At 44.1% G+C, this 24,974-nt stretch overlaps 1 protein-coding gene across 1 annotated transcript in view; it reads left to right on the top strand.

Moving 5' to 3' along the window:
• The window catches only part of LOC143768046 (uncharacterized), a 50,694-nt gene extending 27,497 nt beyond the window's left edge, over positions 1–23,197 (top strand). The window contains exon 7 of the mRNA XM_077256701.1: positions 20,811–23,197. Coding sequence (XP_077112816.1) covers positions 20,811–21,844 — 1,034 coding nt within the window. The 3' untranslated portion in view covers positions 21,845–23,197. The remainder of the gene's footprint in view (positions 1–20,810) is intronic.
• The last annotated feature ends 1,777 nt before the right edge of the window (positions 23,198–24,974 follow it).

Genomic DNA, 24,974 nt, shown 5'->3' with positions numbered 1-24,974 from the left:
CACAGGACAGCGGTCAGGTTTATCAGCCTGAAATTCCTGAAGCACCCGCCGTAAATCAGGGGAGATGGCAGAAAGAATCACCCCTTCCTTAAGAATGCCAACCGGCTCAAGGACTCCAGGAGAATCAGGCAAAAAACTCCTAGAGAGGGCATCAGCCTTCACATTCTTAGATCCCGGAAGATACGAGACCACAAAATCAAAACGGGAGAAAAACAGGGACCATCGAGCCTGTCTAGGGTTCAGCCGCTTGGCAGACTCGAGGTAAATCAGATTCTTATGATCGGTCAAGACCACAACGCGGTGCTTGGCTCCCTCAAGCCAATGTCGCCACTCCTCAAATGCTCACTTCATAGCCAACAACTCCGGATTGCCGACATCATAATTGCGCTTCGCAGGCGAAAACTTTCTGGATAAAAAGGCACACGGTTTCATCAAAGAACCATCAGAACTCCTCTGAGACAAAACGGCCCCTGCCCCAATCTCAGAAGCGTCAACCTCAACCTGAAAAGGAAGAGAAACATCCGGCTGACGCAACACAGGGGCAGAAGTAAATCGGCGTTTAAGCTCCTGAAAGGCCTCAACAGCCGCAGAGGACCAATTCGTCACATCAGCGCCTTTCTTCGTCAAATCGGTCAGGGGCTTAACCACACTGGAAAAGTTGGCAATGAAACGGCGATAAAAATTAGCAAAGCCCAAAAATTTCTGAAGGCTCTTCACCGATGTGGGTTGAATCCAGTCATGAATGGCTTGGACCTTAACAGGATCCATTTCTATAGACGAGGGAGAAAAAATAAAACCCAAAAAAGAGACCTTCTGAACTCCAAATAGGCACTTAGACCCCTTCACAAATAAAGCATTATCACGAAGGATCTGGAATACCATCCTGACCTGCTTCACATGAGACTCCCAATCATCGGAAAAAATCAAAATATCATCCAAATACACAATCATGAATTTATCAAGATAATTGCGGAAAATATCATGCATGAAGGACTGAAATACAGAAGGAGCATTAGAAAGCCGGAAAGGCATCACAAGGTATTCAAAATGGCCTTCGGGCGTATTAAATGCAGTTTTCCATTCGTCACCCTGTTTAATGCGAACAAGATTATATGCCCCTCGAAGGTCAATCTTAGTAAACCAACTAGCCCCCTTTATCCGAGCAAACAAATCTGAAAGTAAAGGTAAAGGGTATTGGAATTTGACCGTGATCTTATTAAGAAGGCGATAATCAATACAGGGTCTCAAGGAGCCATCCTTCTTGGCAACAAAAAAGAATCCCGCTCCCAATGGTGAGGAAGACGGCCGAATATGCCCCTTCTCCAAAGACTCCTTAACATAACTCCGCATGGCGGCATGCTCTGGCACAGACAGATTGAAAAGTCAGCCCTTAGGGAACTTACAGCCAGGAATCAAGTTAATAGCACAATCACAGTCCCTATGTGGAGGAAGGGAACTTGACTTGGGCTCATCAAATACATCCTGGAAATACGACAAAAACTCAGGAACTTCAGAAGAGGGGGAAGAGGAAATTGACATAAAGGAACGTCACTATGTATCCCTTGACAACCCCAACTAGTCACAGACATAGATTTCCAATCCAGCACCGGATTATGTCCCTGTAACCATGGAAAACCCAGTACAACAACATCATGCAAATTATGCAACACCAGAAAACGGCAATCTTCCTGATGTGCTGGAGCCATGCACATGGTCAGCTGAGTCCAATACTGTGGTTTATCCTTGGCCAACGGTGTAGCATCAATGCCCCTCAAAGGAATAGGGCTCTGCAAAGGCTGCAAGGAAAAACCACAGCGCCTGGCGAATTCCAAGTCCATCAAGTTCAGGGCAGCGCCTGAATCCTCAAATGCCATGACAGAAAAGGACGATAATGAGCAAATCAAGGTCACAGATAAGAGAAATTTAGGCTGTACAGTACTGATAGTAACCGACCTAGCGACCCTCTTAGTACGCTTAGGGCAATCAGAAATAACATGAGCAGAATCACCACAGTAAAAACACAGCCTATTCTGGCGTCTGAATTCCTGCCGTTCTGTTCTAGTCAAAATCCTATCACATTGCATAGGCTCAGGACTCTGCTCAGAGGATACTGCCATATGGTGCACAACTTTGCGCTCGTGCAGGCGCCGATCAATCTGAATGGCTAGAGACATAGATTCGCTCAAACCAGCAGGCGAGGGGAACCCCACCATAACATCTTTAAGGGCTTCAGAAAGACCCTTTCTGAAAATTGCTGCCAGAGCCTCCTCATTCCATTTAGTGAGCACAGACCATTTTCTAAATTTCTGGCAGTATACTTCTGCCGCTTCCTGACCCTGACACAGGGCCAACAAGGTCTTTTCTGCATGATCCACAGAATTAGGTTCATCATACAATAATCCGAGCGCTTGAAAAAATGCGTCTACATTAAGCAACGCCGGATCCCCTGATTCAAGGGAGAATGCCCAGTCCTGAGGGTCACCACGCAGCAGAGAGATGACAATTTTAACCTGCTGAATGGAATCACCAGAGGAACGGGGTTTCAAGGCAAAAAGCAATTTGCAGTTATTTTTAAAGTTCAAAAACTTGGATCTGTCCCCAAAAAACAAATCAGGGGTTGGAATTCTAGGCTCTAAAGCCGGAGTCTGGACAACATAATCTTGGATACTCTGTACTCTTGCAGCAAGTTGATCCACACGAGAAAACAAACCCTGAACATCCATGCCAGCGCCAAAATCCTGAACCACCCAGAGATTAAGAGGAAAAAAAAGACAAAACAGACTGCAGAAAAAAAAATGGCTCAGAACTTCCTTTTCCTTCTTTTGAGATGCATTTAATTCATTTTTGGCCAGTTGTACTGTTATGAGCTGGTGGTTTAGGAGCAACATGGGACGTGCTCTGGAGGAGGTGGTACCTGTACTGACCGCAGTTCCTGAGCTTAACACAACACTAGAAGTAGCCGTGGGATGTTCCTGTCACTCCCTAGACACCTCGTCACAGCCGGAGGACTAACTACCCCTAAAGATAGAAACAGGAAAGCTATCTTGCCTCAGAGAAAATCCCCAAAGGATAGAACAGCCCCCCACAAATATTGACTGTGAGTGGAGAGGGAAATGACATACGCAGAATGAAACCAGGATGTAGCAAAGGAGGCCAGTCTAGCTAGATAGATAGAACAGGACAGAATACTGTGCGGTCAGTATTAAAAAGTAGAAAAATCCACCACAGAGTTTACAAAAATCTCCACACCTGACTAAAGGTGTGGAGGGTAAATCTGCTTCCCAGAGCTTCCAGCTTAACTGAATAAATCCATACTGACAAGCTGGACTAGAAAAGTGCAGAAAGATTAAGTCCACAACAAGTGGACTGCAAAAGAACAAAGCAAGGACTTAACTTTGCTGAACTGGTCAGAATATCAGGGAAATCCAAGCAGAGATGTGAATCCAACCAGGAACCATTGACAACTGGCACAGGCTGAAGGATGGAACCAGGCTAAATAGCCGAGCCAGAAAGACAATCAGTGGAAGCAGCTGCTGACTACTAAATCCAAGGAGCAGCAGTACCACTTAAAACCACCAGAGGGAGCCCAAGAGCAGAACTCACAAAAGTGCCACTTACAACCACCGGAGGGAGCCCAAGAGTGGAATTCACAACAGGCAGCCCTGCACCGGGCTTCAGGAAACAGGGGATGCAGTCACTCAAGCCTACCGAGGAAGAAGATGCTCACACCTGAAGAGGATTACTGCATTACCCTCCTTTATAATTAGTGATGAACGAGTATACTCGCTCATCACTACTTATGTTTTCATGGCTTTGCACATTTTACCAAGCCTTTTTTGATTGTAGGAGTACAGCAAATACATTTTAAAAATATTTGAATGAGGCCCGCCAGTTGTTGCCTTTCAGGGGTCTATGGATTATCTTCCTTTATAACAGGGGTTGGGAACCTCAGGCTCCAGGGCCATTTATAGCCCTCAATGACCTTTTATCAGGCCCCTAGCAGATTCTCAGGGACCGCTTTCTTGGGCAGAGAGGTCTATTTTGATTACAACCAGCTCATTAATTTCTTCTTGGTCTGTTAGCACATATATGCAGTTTTCACTACTGAACACTGAAGGGCATGTAATGAAAGATTACGTCCTGAAACCTGTGCCAGTCAGGATGTACTTTTTGGGCGCAGTTTGTACAACCCCCGAAGTATTGTATAAATATCCAAATGGCCCTTGGCAGAAAAAAGTGTCAGGAGAAACCGCTGGATGGGCACTTAACAGCGGTTTCAGCAGTCCTGATAGTGAGAGCCAGCGCCTCAGACAAACTGTGACAGCTGAACTCGCAGCATCCGGGAGCTGGGCGAGATTATAGCTGTACAGTGGGGCTGCAGAAAACAGAGCGCTGGGTGGTGAGTGTACTGACAGGACCTGTGGCATGTGACCGCAGGTCAGAGGGGAAGGAGGCGGGGCCTCGTGCGCTGCTCCTGAAGATGAGTGATGGACGCTACTGGGACTCCGGGGCCAAGGGAGAGGGGAGAGAGGCCTGCCAGACACCAGGGGAATAACAGAAAACAGGAGGAAGACGGAATCCAAGACAAGAGGTGGTCAGTGAACCAGAAAGGCAAACACAGTACACAGGGGGCAGGCTAATCAAGAAAATTCAGGGACGTAGCAGGAGTCAGAACATCGGAGAAGCAGATACACAGTACAGAATCAAAGGACAAAACCACAACGGGGAGCAGAACCAGGTCAAAACCATACAAGCAAGCTAGAACACAGGCACAAGGCACAGGCACACAGGGGTCGTCACTCTAAGCCGAGGGCAGAAGTATAACTGACAAAGCAGGTCCCAGAAAGAGGCTATAAAAAGCCTCAGAGAAACCAAAATGAGGCTATCCGGATTTAACCCTAGATACTCCAAACAGAATATATCCAACAGATCATGACAGTAACCCCTTCTCAACAGGGGAGGCCTCCGGACCCCCAGGTTTCTCAGAATACCGAGCATGGAAAGCTCGAACCAACCGGTCAGCATGCACCAATCTGGCAGGCACCCATGATTGATCCTCAGGCCCGTATCCCCTCCAATGTAGCATGTACTGCAATGATCTGTGAACTCGGCGGGAGTCCACAATGTGTTGCACCTCAAACTCCTTGTGTCCATTTATTATTATTTATTTATATAGCACCATTGATTCCATGGTGCTGTACATGAGAAGGTTACATACAGATTACAGATATCACTTACAGTAGACAGACTAACAATGACAGACTGATACAGAGGGGCGAGGACCCTGCCCTTGCGGGCTTACATTCTACAGGATTATGGGGAAGGAGACAGTAGGTTGGGGGTTGCGGGAGCTCCGGTGTTGGTGAGGCGGTAGCTTCGGTAGTGATGAGGAGGCAGCGAGGTCAGTGCAGTGCAGTGCAGTGCAGTGTAGTGCATCTATCAACAGCGGGGAAGGAACCGAACCAGGATCTTCTACTACCGAACCCAGTTTTAACAGAGACCTATGGAACATATGATGAAGTTTCAAAGAGGCAGGAAGTCGCGAGCGATAAGCCACAGGATTAACTAACTCAATGTTTTTATAGGGACCGATAAATTTAGGGGCTAGCTTAGTCGAAGGTACCTTAAGGCTGATGTTTCGCGTAGAAAGCCACACCTTATCCCCAAGCTGTAACCCCTGGTCAAGATTTCTTTTCCTTTCAGCTAAAAATGTATACTTCCCCTGAGCTTTGGAGATATTTTGCTGGACCTTTGACCACAAATTACTGAGCTGTTTGACACACCCCTCCGCCCCCGGACAGCCAGAAACCATCTGTGAGAATTCCCCAAAGTGTGGGTTAAACCCGTAATTGATAGAAAAAATGGAGACCTACCAGTAGATTGTTTCACCCGATTATTGAAGGTGAATTCCGCTAAAGGCAGAGCATCACACCAGTCATCTTGTAAAACCGAGGTAAAAAATCAAAGAATCTGTTCGATTGATTGGTGTGCTCTGTTTGACCGTTACTTTCAGGATGATATGCTGAAGAGAAAGACAAGGAAATCCCTAGCTTTTTACAAAAAGCCCACCAAAAGTTAGCCACAAATTGTACCCCCCTGTCAGACACCAAATTCATAGGTACACCATGCAAATGCACAACATGTAGGAGAAAGTATCTGGAGAGAGTTTTCGCAGAAGGTAAGGCTGCCATAGGTATAAAATGGGCCTGTTTGGAAAACCTGTCCACAATGACCCATACCACCGTATTACCCTGGGAAGGAGGGAGCTTAGTAATGTAGTCCATGGACAGATGAGTCCATGGCCTCTTTGGAACAGGTAAAGGAACCAATTCCCCGGCCGACCGGCAATGAGAGCTCTTAGAACGGGCACAGACCCCACACGCGGAAACATGTTTTTTAACATCAGAAGTTATTAAAGGCCACCAAAAAACCCTTGCTACTGCTTCATGTGTGGCTGAAATACCAGGATGAGCACTTAGTTTAGACTCATGAAATTGCCGCAGGAGCTGAGAGCGCAACTGCTCGGGAACAAATAATTTGCCTTCGGGTTTAGACCTTGGAGCTAAAGTCTGAGCTTCCACAATCTCCCTCTCTAATGCTGATGAAACCTCAGCTACCACCACCCCAGGTTGGAGAATGGCGGCTCGGGGGTGGACACTGGCTCAAAACTACGTGATAAAGCATCTGCTTTAACATTTTTCGACCCAGGGCGAAAGGTGATAGAAAATAGAAATCTAGAAAAAAACAGCGACCAACGAGCCTGCCTGGGGGTTAACCTCTTACCAGACTCAATATACGCAAAATTGTTATGGTCCGTGATCACAATGATAGGTTGAGCCGCCCCTCCAAAAAATGCCTCCATTCTTCGAATGGCAATTTAACAGCTAGGAGCTCCCTATTGCCCATATCGTAATTCCTCTCGATCGAAGAGAACTTTCTGGAGAAGAAGGCTCAGGGCATAAGGTTAGTCAAAGTAGCGGGCCCCTGGGACAACACTGCTCCCACCCCCACCTCTGAAGCATCAACATCAACAACAAACGGTTTGTACAGGTCAGGTTCTATCAAAATTGGGGCAGATATGAAACATTTCTTCAGAGTTAGAAAAGACTGTTTAGCCAATGAAGACCAATTTTTAACATCCGCCCCCTTACATGTGTGGTCTGTGAGGGGCTTAACTATCTGCGAAAACCCTTTGATGAATTTGCGGTAATAGATAGCGAATCCCAAGAAGCGCTGGAGTCCTCTGAGGCCCCGGGGTATGAACCACTTAACTATATCTTGCACCTTCTTGGGATCCATCCGAAACCCCTCTGCTGATACAATAAGTCCAAGAAAAGATAACTCCTGTACAAAGAACGAAAAAATTTTCAAGTTTGACAAACAGTTGATTCTCCCTGAGTTTCTGGAGCACCTTTTTTAAATGAAGCAAATGAGAATAACTATCAGCAGAATACATCAGAATGTCAACTCAGTAAATTACCACAAAGCGGCCTATGAGGTCTGCAAAAACCACATTAATAAAATTTTGTAATACAGCTGGGGCATTAGTGAGACCGAATGGCATCACCAAATTTTCAAAAAGACCCTCTGACTTGAGAGAGGCAGTTTTCTATTCATCCCCTTCCTGTACCCTAATCAGATTGTAAGCCCCCCGAAAGTGTAGTTTGGAGAACCATTTAGCCCCAGAGCTGATTACACAAATCTGGGATAAGAGGAAAGGGGTAAGTGTTCCTCACCGTAATTTTGTGAAGCTCCCTAAAGTCGAGGCAGGGGCGTAAACCGCCATCTTTTTTCTTAACAAAAAAGAAACCAGCAGCCACAGGAGAAACGTATATGCCCCTTACAAAGGCTTTCAGCAATATACTCCTTCATGGGTAATCTCTCCAGACATGGCAAATTAAATAAACAAGCTTTAGACAGTTTAGCCCTGGAAATTAAATCAATAGCGCAATCATAGGTTCTATGCAGTGGTAAAGCCTCGGCTTCGCTTTCAGAAAATACATTCTCAATGTCTTTTAGGTACTCCGGAATACCCTCCAGACTAACAGATGACACAAACAGAATTTGCAGGTTCCACACACAAAATTGATTTATAACAGGGATTAACACATTCTGAACCCCACATGACAATCTTGCCCGACTCCCAGATAATGACAGGGTTATGGCGTTGCAGCCACGGCATTCCCAGCACCAGCCCTGAAGGCAGATTGTCCAAAATAAAACATTTTAACTCCCCCATGTGAGAAGCACCAATTTGTAACTAAAAAGACTCAAACATAAAGAATCCCAGCTTGGGTGAGGGGAGATGAGTCAATGACCACGATTTTGAGTGGGGTCTTGAGCCTGACTATCCTTATCTTGAATTGGGAAACAACACAATTGCTGATCAGATTGATGGATGAGCCACTGTCCACCAAAGCTGTGGAAGAAAAATGACAGTTGTCCACCAACAGTTCAACTGCTGTCACACTAGCCGTATTTTGTCAGTATTTTACATCAGTATTTGTAAGCCAAAACCAGGAGTGGAACAAATAGAGGAAAAGTATAACAGAAACATATGCACCACTTCTGTATTTATCACCCACTCCTGTTTTTTGCGTGCAAATACTGATGTAAAATACTGAATAAATACTGCTAGTGTGACAGCAGCCTTAGTAACATTTTAGATCATGAGGAGAAATGTACTTAAATGTCTAGTCAGCTTCCTCGACCACCAGCCAGACCTAGTCGTTTCATGTCACCTTGGAGGATGATGGACAGGAAGGACAATCCCTCTTCCAGTGTCCAGGTTCTCCGCAGCAAAAACATAGTTGCATCTCACGGCGACTTCTCCTTTCTTTTTCCTTAAGTGTAATGGTACCAATTTCCTTAGGCTCTGGAGTGACACCAGTTCCTTTACAACTGGAGAATAGAGGGGTATCATGCTGCATTACCCCTCTTTCCCGTAATCTGCGATCTATGCGTACAGCTTGGGTCATAGCGTCCTCCAAAGAGTCGGGCGGAGGGTGAAGTGCCAAAGCATCCTTAAGGCATTTGGACAAGCCTCTCCGGAACAAACCCCGCAAGGCATCATCCCAGGAGACCTCCGCAGGCCAATGTTGGAATTCCGAGAATAACGACTCGGCCGAGTGCTTCCCCTTACACACACTCATTACCATGTCCTCCGCCAGGCGCACTCTGTCAGATTAATCATAAATATGCCCCAAAGCTTCAAAGAAAGCATCCACCGTCAATCTCTCAGAGGCTGAGGGAAGATGGGAAAAAGCCCAAGCTTGGGGGGGCCCCTCTAAGTAAAGATATAACGACCCCCACTCTCTGAAACTCATCACCTGAGGAACAGAGTCTTAGGGAAAAAAAAAGTTTGCACCCTCTTTGAAGGCTCTAAGATCCTTATTGTGTCCTGAAAATGTATCCGGAAGCTTACCCGGGGTTTCAGGGGACACCAAGGCAACATCCCGACTACCCCCCGCTCCCAGGTTACCAGCAGAAACTGCCCCTTGCACAGTATCAGCTAATTGCCGCTGTGCATGAGTCATGGTATGCTGCTCCACATTACGTTTCTGAAACAGCTGAGTCAGGTGTTGGATCTGCTCAGACAATGCCTGCATGTGATCCATAACTTCCCCACCCTTCCCCAGAGAAGGAGAGTTAAGAAAATAAAATATGGGTCGGTTATAATGTCAGGCGAAACTGTCGGATGGGCACTTATCAGCGGTTTCAGCAGTCCTGACAGCTGAACTCACAGCATCCCAGAGCTGGGTGAGATGACAGCTACTCAGCGGGGCTGCAGAAAGCCGAGCACCGGGTGGGGAGTGTACTGACAGGACCTGTGGAACATGACCGCAGGTCAGAGGGGAAAGAGGTGGGGCCTAGCGCTGCTCCTGAAGATGAGGGCGGGACGCTACTTGGACCCCAGGGACAGGGAGAGGGGAGAGAGGTCTGCCAGACACCAGGGGAATAACAGAACACAGGAGGAAGACGGAATCCAAGACAAGCCGAGGTCCATGAACCAGAAAGGCAAACACAGTACACAAGGGACAGTCTAATCAAGAAAAGTCAGGGACGTAGCAGGAGTCAGAACACCGGAGAAGCAGATTCACAGTACAGAATCAAAGGACAAAACCACAACAGGGAACAGAACAGGGTCAAAACCATACAAGCACGCTAGACCACAGGCACAAAACACATGCACACAGGGGTATAACCGACAAAGCAGGTCCCAGAAAGAGGCTATAAAAAGCCTCCGAGAAACCAAAAGGAGGCTATTCCGGATTTAACCCTAGACGCTCCAAACAGAATATATCCAACGGACCATGACAAAAAGATTCCGCACTCTTGCTTTATAATGTTTTCCTTGCTTTGCACCTTCTGCAAAGGTTTTATAAGTGTAGAAGTACATCAACTACACTTTCAAAATATTTACTTTAATTAAAAGAAAATTCTAGATTCAGTTAGTCATCCATACAGTTGAACGTGGTTATTGCTACATTATGGTGGTATATAAAACTACAAAAAGTGTTGAAAAATATTTCTGGATTTAATTAGTTATCCATATAGTAAGAAAAAAAACCAACTTGGACTGGTACAATTCCCCAAATATGTTTGCTCGAAAAATTTACTTTTTTATCATACACTCCCTGACAGAAGTTATGTTGCTTATCCATGTTTTGTAAATAAAAGCTTATAACCTGACATTAAATTCATCCATTGGTTGTATAAATTATTCTTTTGAAAACTGAAACCCTCCGAAATGTGGTTTAGGTTAAGAAAATAAATTGGCATCAATGCAGAAATATTGATCAGTTAATGGACACAGAATGGTCAGATTTTGGCAAGACAAAATTTGTCACCTGGTCATATAATGCACCCAATCCTAGTTTACATCCTCACCTGTGCTCAGTAAATGATCGGTTAATTAGTGTGTGTGTGTATAAAAAGAAACCCAGCATCCCAGTCCTTCACTTGATCTGCAACTTGAGCTCTGACGACATGCCAAAAAGCCACCCTGTGACCAAAGCCTGGATTATCAAGAGGCTGAAGGCCAGATCCACTGCAGAGGTGGCTGGCACCTTTAATGTGTCTCCGCGTCAAGTACAAAGAATTAAAAAATGATTTGAAGAGACTGGAGATGTGTTTGACAAGCCCAGGTCTGGCAGACCCCGCAAGACAACTGCTCAGGAGGAAAGTATGTTGGTTAAAAAATCCAAAGCAAATCCCTCTTCCACTGCAACTGAGCTCCAACCGGTCTGATCACCTCAAGTCCTTGTGTCAACTAGAACAGTTTGTAGGATTCTGTCTCGAAATGGACTCCATGGTCTAATCAGTGCCCAGAAGCCAGCACTAAACAAAAGGCAAATAAAAAAAGTGTGGCATTTGCAAAGTCCCTCAGCCTGCTAAATAGATGGACACTGGAAAAGTGACAGAAGGAGGATTTCTCTGATGAATCTTCAGTTGATTTGCACCACAGCCGAAGCAAATACTGCAGGAGACCTACTGGAGCCCGTATGGATCCAAAAATACACCCAGAAAACAGTTTAATTTGGTGGTGGAAAGATCATGGTCTGGGGTTACATTCAGTATGGGGGTGTGCAAAACATTTGCAAGGTGGAAGGCAATATCAATAGCCAAAAATATCAAGAAGTATTAGCTACCTCTTATATTCCAAATCATAAAATGGATCAAATTCTGCAGCAGGATGGTGCTCTGTCTCATACATCCATCTCTACAACAAAGTTCCTCCAGGCGAAAAAGATCAAGGTGCTCAAGGACTGGCCAACCCAGTCACCAGACATATGAACATCATTGAGTATGTTTGGGGTAGGATGAATGAGGAGGCTTGGAAGACAAAACCAAAGAATCTAGATGAACTCTGGGAGGCATGTAAGACGGCATTCTTTGCTATTCCTGATGACTTCATTATTAAATTGTATGAATCATTGTTGAACCGCATGGATGCAGTCCTTCAAGCTCATGGAAGTCACACAAAATATGAAATAGCACCACAACTTCATTCACCAATGTTAGGCAATTTATATTTGTATTTTAAGTTAATTATTTGTTTGAATATCACATTACTTTCTGTGGGCGACAACTTTTGTCTTGCCAAAATCTGACCATTCTGTGAAATATTAACTAATCAATATTTCTGCATTGATGCCAATTTATTTTCTTAACCTAAACCACATTTCGGAGGGTTTCAGCTTTCAAAAGAATAATTTATACAACCAATGGATGAATTTAACGTCTGGTTATAAGCTTTTATTTACATAACATGGATTAGCCATATAACTTCTGTCAGGGAGTATACATACTGTATAACCTGCTTTGGGTGAAATTTTTTGTTTGAAATAAAAAAGAAAAATTGGCCTGCTACAGGTCTGCACATTTGGTTGTTCCAAAACTGACTTGTCATATATACTGTAGAACTTGGGTTGTGTGAAATTCCCATAGCTAGAAATAAATTAAAGAAATGGCCTGCTACAGGTATACACATTTGGTCCTTTGCTACTTGGTCCCCAGCCGCCACTATTTGTCCCGGTGAGGCGTCCCCGCCTTTTACCAGCACGCGTTCACTATGATCACCCGTGCCCTTTCCAACATGGTTACTGTGATTGTCCAATTAATGTCCAACACGTTGATAATTGCGTGTGCTCAGGCATGCTACAATTCCCTGACAACACACTGAGTGATTTTGTGGAGGCTGGGCCCGAGTCCCACCCTGGCATGGCACATGTGCTGCCTACACATAGGATTGTTGGACCTACTTTCATACCTCCCAACTTTTGAAGATGGCAAAGAGGGATAAAGTTAATAATGCGCGCCGCGGCAAATTTTAGGCCATGCCTCTGACCACACCCATTCATAATTAGTCACACCCATATCCACGTCCCAACCACACCCATTTAGCACTGCTGATCACACTGTTTCATATACAATAATTCTAAACAAAAAAATATGGCCACACAGTGCTCCATAGTGTATAATGGCCACACGATGCTCCATACTGTATAATGACTGCACATGATGCTCCATACTGTACACTGGCTGCACATGATGCTCCATACTGTATAATGACCGCACATGATGCTCCATACTGTATAATGACTGCACATGATGCTCCATACTGTATAATGACCACACATGATGCTCCATACTGTATAATGTCTGCACATGATGCTCCATACTATATAATGGCCACACATGATGCTCCATACTGTATAATGGCCGCACATGATACTTCGTACCATATAATGGCCACACATAGCTACTCCTACACACACACTGCTCCGCTACATACACACGCGCTCCGCTCCATACACCTTGTACACATTCAGCTCCGCTCCATACACCTCGCACACACACGGCTCTGCTCCATACACCTCGCACACACTGCTCCGTACACCTCGTACACACACGGCTCCACTCCGTACACCTCATACACACACGGCTCTGCTCCATACACCTCGCACACACACGGCTCTGCTAAATCCACCTCGTACACACACTGCTCCGCTCCATACACCTCGCACACACACACGGCTCCGCTCCATACACCTCGTACACACAAGGCTCCGCTCCATACACCTCATACACACACGGCTTCGCTCCATACACCTCGTACACACACGGCTCTGCTACATCCACCTCGTACACACATTGCTCCGCTCCATACGCCTCGCACACGGCTCTGCTCCATACACCTCGTACACACACGGCTCCGCTCCATACACCTCGCACACACACACGGCTCTGCTACATCCACACTGTACACCTGACCCCACACAAGGCATCATCGACTACTCACTGATCTGCATCTGTCGCTCTGCAGTAACACAGCAGTGAGCACTGAGCAGCCGAGGCAAACAGGGAGGCTGTGAGTGTGTCCATCCCTCCCTGCTCAGCCCCACTCATTCCACGTACCTCAAAGGAGCTGTGCTCAATCTAGAAGTGTCCCCTCTCTCTCTGAACAGTGACGCTGGGAGACTCAGGAACATACGAAGGGGAAGGGGCGTGGCCTAACAAAAGGGGGTGTGACGGAGTTTCTCCTGCTGTGTCCGGGATGAGAGCGCCCTGCGCTGGACAGCGGGGCAAAGCATGAAATCCGGGACACTCCCGCACAATGAGGGACGGTTGGGAGCTATGCTACTTCTATCAGGGTTTCCTCCACATCCTACTCCAGTTCCTGGAGCCCCTACTTCTCATCTATCAGCTTTCATTTGCTATCTCAGAGCATGTTGTCTACATCAGCTGGAAGCTCTGCAGCACTGCCTTAGCAAAGCGGAAACAGACTCCGCTGAAAGTAATTTGTCAAGGAGACAAACCACACACCGCTGCAGAGTTATTGAAAGGAATAACAGACCAGAGTACAACCAGCTATGGTGGTGTGTGATAATGGGTGTAACCTGGTGTAGTTTCTGAAGGTTGGCAAGCTCACACATGTTCCATGCTTGTGTAAGGTGACTGATTTGAGGTATTTGTGGGCGAGCTGCTGCTTCTGCACACTCTGGCACCCTACAGACAAAACGTGTCCCAGTCCCAGAGTGCTGCTGTGTGTGGGGTGCACCACACTTACTTGTGGCCCATAGGCTTCCATTGTCTCTATGCTCCCATATTCCAGAACCTTCAAAGCAAACAATCCGGGGGACATTGAATTTGTTAAAGCAGTCAAACTTTTATTGGCAGCTTTCGGTCATTACAATAAGGCATATAGGATAGGGCCCAATGGGTTAAGGACTTTCCCACAGGTACTGGACTTAACTTTAGCCCTAATTCTCGGTATGGGCAGAGCATCTCTCTTGCTAACTCCGCTAGCCCTAGGAATTCTTCTTCACCCAAATTCCATCACCTCCTGCCTCTGAGAGTTTAAGTCCTTCTTTCCCTGCAGCTCCGCAGGCTTAGAGCACTTAAAGGCCCCGATGTCCATCTCAAGGTTCCCAAGCCTACAGATGGATTTGCATGGAAGGGTTTTTGACAATGCACTGCTTTGATTAACATACTCACACTTTCCCTAGCAGCCTATTGACTGTGACTGCTGCAGTCACCTCACCACACTTTCTCTAACTGAATGTGACACTGAAATTGGCCCTATCCCTCAGTCAGTTGCTGAAAACCTACACAGTTGCCAGAGCTTCTGATCAAAGTACGCCGCATGGGTGCCCATTTCCACAGTCAGCTACAGCTACCGTCTGGTAGTGTTGCAGCAGCACATGCAGGTGCCAGCTCACCGACTGGTGTGCGACGTGGCCATGCATTGGAATGCCACACTGCACAAGCTGGCAAGGCTTTGTGAGTGGCAGAGACCAGTTGTGAAATACCAGCTCCATCGTGCTTGCCTGTATTCTGGTCATACTCCGCACATAACTGAAGAGTCAGCATGGATGTATGACATGTTTGTGGTTCTCCAAGACTTTGAGAACTCCACAAAGATCATGAGCAGTGATGATGCCATCACCAGCACAACGATCCCGTTTCTGTGCCTACTTCAACAGTTGCTGCTGACAAACATGAAGCTTTACATGCAGATCAGGTGGAGATGGAGGAAGACATGAGACATGGAGATACTGCCCAGCTCAGCCTCATTTATTATGCTCATTGCAAATTGGCTAACAATGAGGAGGTAGAGGAATAGGAGCACAACAGAGTCTAGTACACACAAGTTTCCTATGTGGATGGGCTGAGGAGGGGAATGAGTAGGAAGAGATTAGAGGAGATGGGGAATAGTCATCATGGTGGAGACAGGGAAGTGTTGGCTGTAGGGAACTTGGCATATATGGCATACTTCATACAAGGACAAGTTGTGCTTTTGAACGACACCATTGGTTTTACCATGTCTCGTACTCGAAAACGGGTAAAAAATTCCAAGTGCGGTGGAATTGCCAAAAAAGTGCAATCCCACACTTGTTTTTCATTTTTGCTTTTTTATTAGGTTCACTAAATGCTAAAACTGACTTGCCATTATGATTCTCCAGGTCATTACTTGTTCATAGACACCAAACATGTCTACATGATGAAAAAAAAATTCCAAACTTTGTTTAAAAAGAAAAAAAAAAAAAAAAAATTGTGCCATTTTACGATACTAGTAGTGTTTCCAATTTTTGGGATCTCGGATTGGTTGAGGGTTTATTTTTCACGTGCCGAGCTGACGTTTTTAATTTAATCATTTTGGTGCAGATACGATCTTTTGATCTCCCGTTACTGCATTTTAATGGAATGTCGCAGCGAACAAGAAAAAACATAATTCTGGTGTTTTGACTTTTTTTTTTGCTACGCCGTTTAACGATGAGGTTAATCCTTTTTTTTTTTTATCGATGGATCTGGCGATTCTGAATGCGGTTATACCAAATATGTGTATGTTTGATTTTTTTTATTATTATTATTCTTTTATTTTGAATGGGGAGAAAGGTGGGTAACTTGCACTCTTTTATATATTTTTTTTATGTTAAAAACTTTTTTTTTTACTTTTGGCATGCTTCAATAGTCTTCATGGGAGACAAAAAGCTGCCATAACTCGATCAGCTCTGCTACATACAGGAGATTATCAGTTCACCTGTATGTAGCAGAATTACTCACTTGCTATGAGTGTCCACCACTGGGTGGCACTCATAGCAATCCAGCAGTGACAAACCTAGAGGTCTCCAGGAGAGTTCTGGTAGTAATGCCAATGCATCGGTGACCTGCCATCACATTACGGGGTCATCGGTGGGCGAGATTTCTGGCCATGATTACCCGAAGAGCATGTTAAAATGCCTCTGTCAGCGTTTGACAGTGGCATCTAACGGGTTAATAGCTGCGGGTGGATCGCGATTCCATCCGCGGCTGTTCTGGGCACATGTCAGCTGTTCAAAACAGCTGACGTGAGTGGAAAGATGTGGGCTCACCACCAGTGCCCTCATTAACCCCTTCATGACCCAGCCTATTTTGGCCTTAATGACCTTGCCGTTTTTTGCAATTCCGACCAGTGTCCCTTTATGAGGTAATAACTCAGGAACGCTTCAACGGATCCTAGTGATTCTGAGATTGTTTTTTCGTGACATATTGGGCTTCATGTTAATGGTAAATTTAGGTCGATAATTTCTGAGTTTATTTGTGAAAAAAACAGAAATTTGGCAAAAATTTTGAAAATTTTGCTATTTTCACATTTTCAATTTTTATTCTGTTAAACCAGAGAGTTATGTGACACAAAATAGTTAATAAATAACATTTCCCACATGTCTACTTTACATCAGCACAATTTTGGAAACAAATTTTTTTTTTCTAGGAAGTTATAAGGGTTAAAATTTGACCAGTGATTTCTCATTTTTACAACAAAATTTACAAAACCATTTTTTTTAGGGACCACCTCACATTTGAAGTCAGTTTGAGGGGTCTATACGGCTGAAAATACCCAAAAGTGACACCATTCTAAAAACTGCACCCCTCAAGGTGCTCAAAACCACATTCAAGAAGTTTACTAACCCTTCAGGTGTTTCACAGCAGCAGAAGCAACATGGAAGTAAAAAATGAACATTTAACTTTTTAGTCACAAAAATGATCTTTTAGCGAAAATTTTTTTATTTTCCCAAGGGTAAAAGGAGAAACTGGACCACGAACGTTGTTGTCCAATTTGTCCTGAGTACGCTGATACCTCATATGTGGGGGTAAACCACTGTTTGGGCGCACGGCAGGGCTCGGAAGGGAAGGAGCGCCATTTGACTTTTTGAATGGAAAATTAGCTCCAATCGTTAGCGGACACCATGTCGCGTTTGGAGAGCCCCTGTGTGCCTAAACATTGGAGCTCCCCTACAAGTGACCCCATTTTGGAAACTAGACCCCCCAAGGAACTTATCTAGATGCATAGTGAGCACTTATAACCCCCAGGTGCTTCACAGAAGTTTATAACGCAGAGCCGTGAAAATACAAAATAATTTTTCTTTCCTCAAAAATGATTTTTAGCCCAGAATTTTTTATTTTCCCAAGGGTAATAGGAGAAATTGGACCCCAAATGTTGTTGTCCAGTTTGTCCTGAGTACGATGATACCCCATATGTGGGGGTAAACCACTGTTTGGGCGCACCGCAGGGCTCGGAAGGGAAGGCACGCCATTTGGCTTTTTGAATGGAAAATTAGCTCCAATCATTTGCGGACACCATGTCGCGTTTGGAGAGCCCCTGTGTGCCTAAACATTGGAGCTCCCACATAAGTGACCCCATTTTGGAAACTAGACCTCCCAAGGAACTAATCTAGATGTGTGGTGAGCACTTTGAAACCCCAAGTGCTTCACAGAAGTTTATAACGCAGAGCCATGAAAATAAAAAATAATTTTTCTTTTCTCAAAAATGATTTTGTAGCCCACAATTTTTTATTTTCCCAAGGGTAACAGGAGAAATTGGACCCCAAAAGTTGTTGTCCAGTTTCTCCTGAGTATGCTGATACCCCATATGTGGGGGTAAACCACTGTTTTGGCACACGTCGGGGTTTGGAAGGGAAGTAGTGACGTTTTGAAATGCAGACTTTGATGGAATGCTCTGGGGGCGTCAGGTTGCGTTTGCAGAGCCCCTGATGTGCCTAAAAAGTAGGAACTCCCCACAAGTGACCCCACTGTGGAAACTAGACCCCCAAGGAACTTATCTAGATGTGTGGTGAGCACGTTCAACCCCCAAGTGCTTCACAGAAGTTTATAACGCAGAGCCGTGAAAATAAAAAATAATTGTTCTTTCCTCAAAAATTATGTTTTGGCAAGTAATTTTTTATTTTTGCAAGGGTAACAGGAGAAATTGGACCCCAACAGTTGTTGCCCAGTTTGTCCTGAGTACGCTGGTACCCCAAATGTGGGGGTAAACCACTGTTTGGGCGCACGTCGGGGCTTGGAAGGGAGGGAGCACCATTTGACTTTTTGAACGCAAGATTGGCTGGAATCAATGGTGGTGCCATGTTGCGTTTGGAGACCCCTGATGTGCCTAAACAGTGGAAACCCCTCAATTCGAACTTCAACACTAACCCCAACACACCCCTAATCCTAATCCCAACTGTAGCCATAACCCTAATCACAACCCTAACCCCAACACAACCCTAACCCTATTTCCAACCCTAGCCCTAATTCCAACCCTAACTCTAATTCCAACCCTAACCCTAAGGCTATGTGCCCACGTTGCGGATTCGTGTGAGATTTTTCCGCACGATTTTTGAAAAATCTGCAGGTATAAGGCACTGCGTTTTACCTGCGGATTTACAGCAGATTTCCAGTGTTTTTTTGTGCGGATTTCACCTGCGGATTCCTATTGAGGAACAGGTGTAAAACGCTGCGGAATATGCACAAAGAATTGACATGCTGCGGAAAATACAATGCAGCGTTCTAACCCCTAGTTCTAACCCTAGTTCTAACCCTAACCCTAGTTCTAACCCTAGTGGAAAAAGAAAAAAAAATATTTTCTTTATTTTATTATTGTCCCTACCTATGGGGGTGATAAAGGGGGGGTTTATTTATTATTTTTTTATTTTGATCGCTGTGATAGAACCTACCATAGCGATCAAAATGTACTTGTAACGAATCTGCCGGCTGGCAGATTCGGCGGTTCACTGAGCATGCGCCCGCCATTTTGGAAGATGGCGGCGCCCAGGGAGAAGACGGACCGACTTCGGGAGGCTCGGTAAGTATGAGGGGGTGGTGGGGGGGTGGATCGGAGCACAGGGGGGGGATCGGAGCACGGGGGAGCGGACAGGAGCACGGGGGAGCGGACAGGAGCATGGAGGGGGGTACCGGACAGAATGGAGGACTGGGGAGGAGATCGGGGGCGGTGGGCAGAACATGATTTCCAGCCATGGCTGATGCTATTGCAGCATCGGCCATGGCTGGATTGCAATATTTCACCATTTTCATAGGTGAAATATTGCAAATTGCTCTGATTGGCTGTTGCACTTTCAACAGCCAATCAGAGCGATCGTAGCCACATGGGGGCAAAGCCACCCCCCCTGGGCTGAAGTACAACTCCCCCTCTCCCTGCAGATCAGGTGAAATAGGAGTTAACCCTTTCACCCGATCTGCAGGGACGCGATCATACCATGACGCCACATAGGCGTCATGGGTCGGATTGGCACCGACTTTCATGATGCCTACGTGGCGTCAAAGGTCGGGAAGGGGTTAAGGCAGAGTGTTCGACAGCGGCATACTATTATGCCCATATGTCAGAAAGAGGTTAAAAGATATACACGGATTTGGACTGATATAGAGACCCCTAGGCTTGGGCCACGTTGTTACCTGCTGTTCTGTTGTGAGAGATGGGAAGAAGAATAGTTAGGTTGCCAGGTCAGAACCCGGAAGGCAGAAAAAATGCCAAATCAGAAGATGCAAGAGTAGTCAGTAAAGGGGCCTGGGTCACAACAGTTAACAAATTCAGAAGTAGGGAGCTGAGAACAGAGAACTGAACCAGAGGAGAATAAGCTTGTATCTGGCACCTTCCAGCAGAGCTGATATTGCTGGATTGGTTTTTAGAAGCCATGTTGCTTTTCAAAAGACTTTGAGCCACTAATAATGTGGAAATCTATTTTCCCACTGACAGATGATGGACCTGAGTGGGGACTTTTTTTTTCAAATGAGTATAGTTTTAATTGGTATTATTTTTGCCTACAATACAGTTTGGTGGCTTTTTATTCGAGCACCACAATCTTCGCGTGCATGTTATGAGATTTTCGATTAGCCTATGAACTGTCATTATCTTGGTAAATCAAGATTTTTGCATAACTTGCTATTTTTACAGACAGTTTAAGTAGAAATGTTCAAAAATATAAGTTAAGGATATTTTATTAAAAATTAATAACTGATTTTATTTTTGGCAGATGACTGTACCAGGAGAACAGAAGGACAGCTGATATCTTCAATTTTTAAATCAGATGATCTTGAGATTCCACAGGATACAAATAAAGGGACTGCCAGTACTCCAAACACACCATCATCCCTTCACAGCGATGATCTCTCATCTGATGCTTTCAAACATGTCCTATCTTCTGATTCATTACAGACTACTAAGGAAAATCAGAGTCACAAAATAAGCATTCAAAAACTAACTGCTCATGAAGCAAAAAAATCATTTTCAGGTTTAGAATATGGAAATCATTTTCCTTCTGAAAAATCTTTACTGAAACATCAAAACATTCACTCAGTAAAGAATAACTATTCTTGTTCCAAGTGTGGGAAATGTTTTAACAAGAAATCAAATCTGGTTAATCACCAGAGAACTCACACAGGGGAGAAACCTTTTTCATGTTCACAATGTGAGAAATATTTTACAATGAAATCACATCTTATCACACATCAGAGAAGTCACACAGGGGAGAAGCCATTTTCATGTTCAGAATGTGGGAAATGTTTTACAGTGAAATCAAATCTTCTCAGACATCAGAGAACTCACACACGGGAGAAGCTATTTTCATGTTCAGAATGTGGGAAATGTTTTACAAATACATCACGTCTTAGCACACATCAGAGAATTCACACGGAGTCTTTTTCATGTTCACAATGTGAGAAATATTTTACAACGAAATCAAATCTTATCACACATCAGAGAAGTCACACAAGGGAGAAGCTATTTTCATGTTCAGAATGTGGGAAATGTTTTACAAATACATCACATCTTAGAGCACATCAGAGAATTCACACAGGGGAGAAGCCTTTTTCATGTTCGGAATGTGGGAAATGTTTTACAGAGAAATCAAGTCTTGTGAAACATCAGAGAATTCACACAGGGGAGAAGCCTTTTTCATGTTCAGAATGTGGGCAATATTTTACAAGGAAATCAAGTCTTAACGCACATCAGAGAACTCACACAGGAGAGAAGCCTTTTTCTGTGCAGAATGTGGAAAATATTTTGTAAAGAAATCATCTCTTCTTTTTGGCCAGAAAAGTCTCTTAGGGGACAAGCCTTTTTTATAATCTTAATGTGGTAACTGTTTTGCTTGAAAATCAACTCTTAATAAACATCAGAGCAGTCACACAGGGGAGAAGCTTTTTTTCCATTTTCATCATGTTGGAAATGATTTACCCGACAACAACCCCATGTCATTACCCATGTTTGGCCTCAATAAAATAAAAACACTCATCTCGGCTTTCGTGCCGGTGCCATTCCAGTGGTGCCGGTGCCATTCCAGTGGTGTCGGGACTTACATTCCCAAGGCTCACGTGAGGTCGTTGCATCATATGAGCCCTGCTCCCAATCAGTGCCAGCTTTACTGTCCTCCCCACCTTGGATGTATTGAATATCAACTGGAAACCAGGGCTGCAACTGTTCTCTGACTATGTGATGTTTGATTTGGGGATGTGGGGATGGTGACACCAGTGCTGATTGGGGTCAGGTTTCACATAATGTAACAACCTTACATCAACCCCAGGAATGCAGGTGCCGACACCGCTGGAAAATGCCAGACAGAGAGAATCTATTATCATACCTATAGCGTGAAAAATGAATTACTGGAAAATCCTATTTTATTGACCGTCAAAAATAACTCAGAAGGGGAGAAACAATATATATATTGTTATTGACAAATTGTACAAAAAGATGTAACAGACAGTCGTATAATTAAATAAGAAAGGGAAATTACTTTACAACTTACCATAGTTTTTTGACTGTAAGACACTATCATGGAAAACCTTAAATTCCATAAAGCAATGCCTGCCTATAAGCCCCAAATCAGAAGATCGCTGACTCTAGCTATGTCATGTTTACTATCTATATGGAATCGCGCTAAAAAGCATAGTGGTGATCTTGAACTTCTGCAGTCTTCAGGAGTGATGCTATTGTTATTGTTGGTAATTATATAAAATCCTGAAGGGCTGAGAACATCCCACTACTCAGCCCACGTGAGGTCATCAAGGAGGGGAGTCTGGGTGTATCTTAGGTGATGATAAAAGGTCAAGGTTAATTAAGATCTGGGTTCATGCAGAAAGATATACTGTATATCGGTGTATGCACAATCCCTCTCACTGGACATTACCAATCAAAGTGCTCTCCTTCCCTAAGGCAAATCATGTCTGTGATCACCATAGTAAGATTCCTGCTTTAATCTTGTTTATTTTATGCACTGCATATGCTGTATTGTTTGTCCCCTTTGTAAAATTTTTTGTATATTTTTTTTATAAACTCTGCCTATCGTTCTGGATTAAACATAAAATTTAATAGTTCTGTCCCTTTTATTCTGTAAGCCGCACCCTGAAGCCATATGCTACCAGAAATCAGGCATCCAGTCAGCCTGTATAAATAACTGTTGGTGGCAGCAAGTTGTTCTTGGTTTAGCATGGAGTTAGCAGTGACCGTACCCGGGGTATATATACAGTCCATGCATTGAAATGAGGGGTGTATATACCATACGCTTATTGTTATTTTCCCAATAACAGTCCTATTAGTGGAAACAGCCTGAGGCCTGCTCTCTTAATCGTCCGTCAATCGCGTAATTGTTCGGAAGATAGGAGCAGCAGAGCGCTGTTCTTGACAGAAAGATAACCGTGCGCAACCTCTGAGGTGGTGATATTTGACAATTGGTGGTTGTGGAGGGATCCTGTGTGATCTCTCCGGTTCATGTCTTGACAATTGTTGGCAGCGGGTGGGGTTCTTCATTACCCCCTTGGGCGGGATCCTTGACTCACACACTTTTAGCAAGAAAAAGATCTTGCTAATAAGTGAGTGCGTCTTATAGACTGGAGGCAGTGCAAACAAACAAAAAAGTCCACTCACCTTTCAGGGTATTAAGCATGAAATACTTCGCAAGAAATAAGCCAGAGTAGCTGCAGCACGAACACCAAAAGTGTGAAAAATTCAGCGAGGAAGCTTGTACATTGTTTGTAAAACTTAGCTTTTAATTAGTCATATAAAACATGCTCCAAACAAACTTGATGGCAATATGACAGTGCAACAAGGAAGTTTCAGATCTACGCGTTTTGCCAAAAGTCTTACTCATGGTCTACTTGCTGTCTGAACAATTAGGCATTTAAGAAACTGATAGTCAAGTAATAGGCATTACCATACACGTGTGTGGTATCCAATTAGGGAATATCAAATGCCATACAAAAATTAAAAAAGTGCTCGTACAAAATAGAAATACAAATGAATTATTAAGCAAAGCATAGCAAGTAATGACAAACCCATTTGCATATAAAAATATTGTTAATATTGAAGAATAAGATCTTGTATTAAAAGAAACCCATCTGGTTTCTAGCATAAATATCCAAAAGGATTCTGTATTAAATAGTTTACGTTTATGGTCTCCCCCACGTATGGGTTTATACAATTTTTCGATCACTGAAAATCTTAAACTAGAAACATCTTTACTATGGATCCTAGAAATAATGTTTAGACATCTGGAAGACATCCTTGAAGAAGGGACTTAAAATGATTGGCCTCCGGCTGTATTCAAAGAAGGAATTGGGTATCAGTAAGGAGGCTGACCACTTCAATTCATAGGACACTGCATTAATTTGATGACTTCAAAGGGATTTGATGACCATTGAAGCGAGGACATAACTTGTAGAATGGGAATTTAAGACAAATGTTCTTAAAAGAAAACCACACCTTATCTCCATGACAATGTGAATTCAATCATCTTTATTACACATGTTTATTCATACGCAGAGTCTCCCCAGAGTGACCTTAGTGTCGAACCATATCTTCAAGAAATCCCCAGTAAGATCATCGGCGGCATGAACACCAGAAGCCGCCGATACATGACGAGGAATTCCTGGCTGTTGTCCAAAAACAATTGTGTTGACACAGCATTTGATCTTAATTATCCAGTCATCTATTTTCAGTAGGCCAGGAGACATAGGCTATTGTCTGAACGTGGACTATTGAATTTGTGTTTTTTCTTTAGTTGTTCAAGACACATGGACTATTGTCATATGAATCTGAATATTTACTCTAGAATTGATGATTGTGAAATTGCTGAATGGGTGCTGTTTACCTCTTATATCAGCTCCTGCAGGTTATCGTCTGCTATCTTTGCAAGCAAGGGAGG

The sequence above is a fragment of the Ranitomeya variabilis genome, chromosome 4, assembly GCF_051348905.1.
Source record: "Ranitomeya variabilis isolate aRanVar5 chromosome 4, aRanVar5.hap1, whole genome shotgun sequence".
Taxonomy (NCBI): domain Eukaryota; kingdom Metazoa; phylum Chordata; class Amphibia; order Anura; family Dendrobatidae; genus Ranitomeya; species Ranitomeya variabilis.
This window is presented reverse-complemented; position numbering and strand designations above follow the sequence as displayed.